Here is a 5471-nt window from a genome sequence, read left to right as displayed (position 1 = left end):
TTTTTATTTTCTTTTTTTTTTTTTTTATCTTTTTGTCTTCAGATTTGCATAATTTTCCATGCTTCGCTTCGTTCCTTTCCTTCCCCCCTTCATCATTCTAATGGCCCACATTTTTCCTCCATTTTTACTTTTATTTTCGTTTTATATTTGCCGTATTTCCCGCCATATAAGACGCACTTGTTTTCTTAGCATTTGGCAGCTCTAGAGGTTATTGTTACTCGTGCAGTAACACCTGTTTGACTCAAGAACTCCCAAAATGAAACATATATATTTATAAATGATTAGATAAGAATTACAAATCAAAATTATTCTAAAATGTAAAATTTGCAAGGCCTGTAAGATTATTGTTTTTATGTGCTGTATATACGACACTGTGGTGAATTATGCATGTGTATCATATGTTTTCTCATTCAGTGCCAATTGCGTGAAGAAATTCGAATCAGACATGTAATGTGAACAAAAATTAATCTTAAGTAGATTTTGTCGTGTGAGGAGGCTCTGTATAACGGTTCAAAGTCTTGTATATCCGTGTGAGTGTAAATATACGTATGTACGTATACAAGTAATACAAACCAAGTAAAGATTTCAAAACTCAGCGTGTCTCCTTGAACCCACAAGAGCATTTTTAGAAAATTTGGGACGCAACAAGATCGTGCAACATAGAAACAAGACGTTCACACTTATAAGAAAAAAAGAAAAAGAGAGAAAGCTGCAATAAGCTCTCAGGACTAAACGCGGTAGTCCCTTTATGAAGCATACCTACCTATTTCCACCTATCATCCCCACCCATAAACTAATCTTCTTTTAAAGTTCTCCAATGATTCAGCATTAACAACCCGATCACTGACTCCATACTCATATACCAGACTACTCTTCATCACTCTCTTCCACTTCCAACTCTTCTCTTTCTCTTCTCATTTTCTTTTGATGTCTAAACTCTTCTACATCCTTCTTCTATCTCTCTCTCTTTGGTCATGCCGCTTATCGTGCCGACCTTCTTCATCACTGTCTTCCTTTTCAGGCTCCACCTTCTTTTTTTTTTCATGTTTATTGGAAATATCATTCTCTGCACCCCTTTATTCCTCATCCTCGGGGGATTTGCCATTCTCTGCATCAATTTCTTCCTCCTTTTCTTCAGGGGATGTCACTCTCTGCATCCTTCCCTTCCTCCTCTTCTTTAAGAGATTAACCATCCTCTGCATAATTATGTTCCTTCTCTTCTTAGAGGTCTCTGCCACTCTCTACATCCTTCTTTTCCTCCTTTTTCTTTGGGAGATGTATCACTCCAAATCCTTCTCTTCCTCCTCTTCTTCGGAGGATATATCGCTCTCTGCGACCTTCTGTTCTTCGAAGGATACATCACTCTCTGCGTCCTTCTCTTCCTCCTCTTCTTCGGAGGATATATCGCTCTCTGCAACCTTCTATTCCTCGGGGGATACATCACTCTCTGCATCCTTCTCTTCCTTCTCTTCTTCGGAGGATATATCACTCTCTGCATCCTTCTCTTCCTCCTCTTCTTCGGAGGATATATCACTCTTTGCATCCTTCTCTTCCTCCTCTTCTTCGGAGGATATATCACTCTCTGCATCCTTCTCTTCCTCCTCTTCTTCGGAGGATACATCCCTCTCTGCATCCTTTTCTTCCTCCTCTTCTTCGGAGGATACATCACTCTCTGCATCCTTTTCTTCCTCCTCTTCTTCGGAGGATACATCACTCTCTGCATCCTTTTCTTCCTCCTCTTCTTCGGAGGATATATCACTCTTTGCATCCTTCTCTTCCTCCTCTTCTTCGGAGGATATATCACTCTTTGCATCCTTCTCTTCCTCCTCTTCTTCGGAGGATATATCACTTTCTGCGTAATTCTCTTTCTCCTCTTCTTCGGAGGATATATCACTCTTTGCATCCTTCTCTTCCTCCTCTTCTTCGGAGGATACGAGTATATCACTCTATGCATCCTTCTCTTCCTCCTCTTCTTCGGAGGATATATCACTCTATGCATCCTTCTCTTCCTCCTCTTGTTCGGAGGATATATCACTCTCTGCATCCTTCTCTTCCTCCTCTTCTTCGGGGGATATATCACTCTCTGCATCCTTCTCTTCCTCCTCTTCTTCGGAGGATACATCACTTTCTGCATCCTTCTCTTCCTCCTCTTCTTCGGAGGATATATCACTCTCTGCATGCTTCTCTTCCTCCTCTTCTTCGGGGGATATATCACTCTCTGCATCATTCTCTTCCTCCTCTTCTTCGGGGGATATATCACTCTCCGCATCCTTCTCTTCCTCCTCTTCTTCATGGGATACATCACTCTCCGCATCCTTCTCATAATCTCTTCTTCGAAGGATATATCACTCTCTAAATCCTTATCTTCCTCCACTTCGGAGGATATATCACTCTTTGCATCCTTCTCTTCCTCCTCTTCTTTCGGGGATATATCACTCTTCCCTACATACTCTTCTTTGCATCCTTCTCTTCCTCCTCTTCTTCGGAGGATATATCACTCTATGCATCCTTCTCTTCCTCCTCTTCTTCGGAGGATATATCACTCTTTGCATCCTTCTCTTCTTCCTCTTCTTCGGGGGTTATATCACTCTGCATTCTTCTCTTCCTCCTCTTCTTCGGAGGATATATCACTCTCTGCATCCTTCTCTTCCTCCTCTTCTTCGGAGGATATATCACTCTTTGCATCCTTCTCTTCCTCCTCTTCTTCGGAGGATATATCACTCTCTGCATCCTTCTCTTCCTCCTCTTCTTCGGAGGATATATCACTCTTTGCATCCTTCTCTTCCTTTTCTTCTTCGGAGGATATATCACTCTCTGCATCCTTCTCTTCCTCCTCTTCTTCGGAGGATACATCACTCTCTGCATCCTTTTCTTCCTCCTCTTCTTCGGAGGATATATCACTCTTTGCATCCTTCTCTTCCTCCTCTTCTTCGGAGGATATATCACTTTCTGCGTAATTCTCTTTCTCCTCTTCTTCGGAGGATATATCACTCTTTGCATCCTTCTCTTCCTCCTCTTCTTCGGAGGATATATCACTCTCTGCATCCTTCTCTTCCTCCTCTTCTTCGGAGGATATATCACTCTTTGCATCCTTCTCTTCCTCCTCTTCTTCGGAGGATACATCACTCTCTGCATCCTTTTCTTCCTCCTCTTCTTCGGAGGATATATCACTCTTTGCATCCTTCTCTTCCTCCTCTTCTTTGGAGGATATATCACCCTCTGCATCCTTCTCTTCCTCCTCTTCTTCGGAGGATATATCACTCTCTGCATGCTTCTCTTCCTCCTCTTCTTCGGGGGATATATCACTCTCTGCATCAGTCTCTTCCTCCTCTTCTTTGGGGGATATATCACTCTCTGAATCCTTATCTTACTCCACTTCGGAGGATATAGCACTTTTTGCATCCTTCTCTTCCTCCTCTTCTTTCCGGGATATATCACTCTTCCCTACATACTCTTCTTTGGGAAATATATCACTTTCTGCATTCCTCTTTCACTAACCTCCTTTGGAAGATGCATTCGCTACCTTCTTCTATTCCTCATCCTCGTCGCCGTCGTCCTCGGAGAAGGAGTCGCTCTCAGTCTCCCCGTCCGAAGCGGCGTCACTGGAAGAGTCACTCAGCTCAGCTTAGCCTTTTCTTCTTACTGGCGCCTTCCTCATCGCTGCTCAGCTTTCGTTTCTGCTTCCTCTTCCATCCGTCCTCTTCCTTTTCTTCTTCCTTCGTCTCGCAGTCTTTGGTCTCCTCACTCAGAGTCTGACGCCTCCTCCGCCTCCTCCTCTGTCCAGTCACTCTCGCTCTGAGATTCCTCCTCTTCTTCCTTTTCTTCTTGGTCTTCCACGTCTTTGTCTCCCGATTCTTTTTTTTCTTCATATTCGTTTTCGAACTCTTCTTCATTCTCTTCATCTTCTGATTCTTCATCCTTCTCTTTATCTTCCGATTCTTCATCATTCTCTTTTTCTTCCTATTCTTCATCCTTATTTTTGTATCTAGATTCTTCATCCTTCTCTTTCTCCTCTGATTCTTCATCTTTGTCTTTCTCCTCTGATTTTTCATCCTTGTCTTTTTTCATTTTCTTTTCACGTTGTTTAAACTCTTCTTCATCTTCGTCTCGTTTCTTCCTTTTCTCATGTCTCTTTTCGATGTGGTCTTCCTCATCAATCCCTTTGTCTTCGGACTCTTCTTTTTCTCCTCTCATATTCTTTTCACGATGTCTAAACTCTTCTTCATCCTCATCCTCTCTCTTTCTTTTGTCATGCCTCTCCTCGTGCCGGTCTTCTACATCACCATCTTCACCTTCAAACTGTTTCTCCGCTTCTTCATGTTCTACCTCCTCCTCCTCCTCCTCCTCCTCCTCCTCCTCCTCGTCGTCGTCTTCGGAGGAGGATTCGCTCTTGGCCTCCACGTCTGACTCTTCTTCGCTGGAAGAGTCACTCGTCGCCTCGGACTCGGGGTCGTAGTCGGAGTCTTGTTGGTGGAAAGACTCTGACTCAGACTCTTCCTCAGATGGAGTCTCCAGCTCGGACGATTCCTCGGACTCGTAGTCGCTGCAGGAACCGGAGCCTTCATCCGTCTCCGCCTCGTAATCTGAGTCGTGTTCATATGCCCGGTACACGCGTTCCTCTTTCTCGTCAGAACTCTCTTCCGTGCATTCGTTTTCCTCGTTGTTCTCTTCCTCAGGAACATCATCTTGCAAGTCTTCGTCGTCATCGTCACATCGGTAGCTTGTTCCTTGCCGTCGCCGCCTTCTCTGATACCTCTTCCGCCTCTCTTCTCCCTGCTTCCTTCTCCACTTATCCTTCCGTTGTTCTCGGTGATGGGTCTCCTCTTGACGTCCTTCTTCCCTCTTCCTCTTGTGTTCCCTCTGCCTGCAGCTCTCGTCCCTCTTCCTCTTCCTCTCTCGCTGGCGTAACTCTATTTCGTACGCGGCCCTCTTCCTGTGGTCGCAGAGCGTCTCCACGGCGGCCTGGATACGCTGGAACTTTGCCGTCGCCTCCCGCACGCTGCCCGGGTTCTTGTCCGGGTGGTGGAGGAGGGCGAGCCGCCGGTACACTTTGCGGATTTCCTCGGGCGTGGCACCGCGGCTCACGCCGAGGAGCTTGTAATAGTCGCTGTCTTCACTTGATGCCATTGGTACTTATCTTGAGTATGTTTGGATAGTCTGAGGTACTCACCCCCATTGTTTGGCATGATTAGGGGGTTGAAAGTTACTTGGAGGAAGAGGTAGGAGTTAGTGGTAGGGGAGAGAGCGCCCCCTCATGTTTTCCGCCAATCAGCACTTACATTACCATTGCGTCTCCCACCAATCACGTTTTATCATAATTACCACCATCACCACCATCACCACTTCTATTGCTATTACTATTATTGTTGATATAGCAGTACTACTACTACTAATAACAATAAGGCTACTATACGTACTAATACTACTACTACTACTGCAACTACTATTACTGATATATATATATATATATA

General features: G+C 44.5%; 1 protein-coding gene across 1 annotated transcript; it reads right to left on the bottom strand.

The window, feature by feature from the left end:
• Positions 1–1421: 1421 nt before the first annotated feature.
• LOC135107404 (glutamic acid-rich protein-like) lies at positions 1422–5127 on the bottom strand. Its single transcript, XM_064017235.1, has 4 exons — positions 4080–5127; positions 2589–3333; positions 2036–2331; positions 1422–1921 (listed from the first exon to the last, which is right to left on the bottom strand). The coding sequence occupies exons 1-4, from the start codon at positions 5125–5127 to the stop codon at positions 1422–1424; spliced, it is 2589 nt and encodes an 862-aa protein (XP_063873305.1).
• Positions 5128–5471: the final 344 nt, after the last annotated feature.

Source organism: Scylla paramamosain, chromosome 2 (genome assembly GCF_035594125.1).
Source record: "Scylla paramamosain isolate STU-SP2022 chromosome 2, ASM3559412v1, whole genome shotgun sequence".
In the NCBI taxonomy this organism is placed as follows: Eukaryota; Metazoa; Arthropoda; class Malacostraca; order Decapoda; family Portunidae; genus Scylla; species Scylla paramamosain.
Note: the sequence above shows the minus strand (reverse complement) of the source record. Positions and strands in the feature narration are given on the sequence as shown.

Bases quoted from the DNA above. Each gene is read 5' to 3' on its own strand.
- LOC135107404 (XM_064017235.1), bottom strand. From the start codon at position 5,127: ATGGCATCAAGTGAAGACAGCGACTATTACAAGCTCCTCGGCGTGAGC. The intron at 2,332-2,588 runs GTGATATAACCC...TATCCTTCGAAG, and splicing joins GAGGAAGAGAAGAATGCAGA to AAGAGATTATGAGAAGGATG. The intron at 1,922-2,035 runs GTGATATATCCT...TATCCTCCGAAG, and splicing joins GGAAGAGAAGGATGCAGAGA to AAGAGGAGGAAGAGAAGGAT.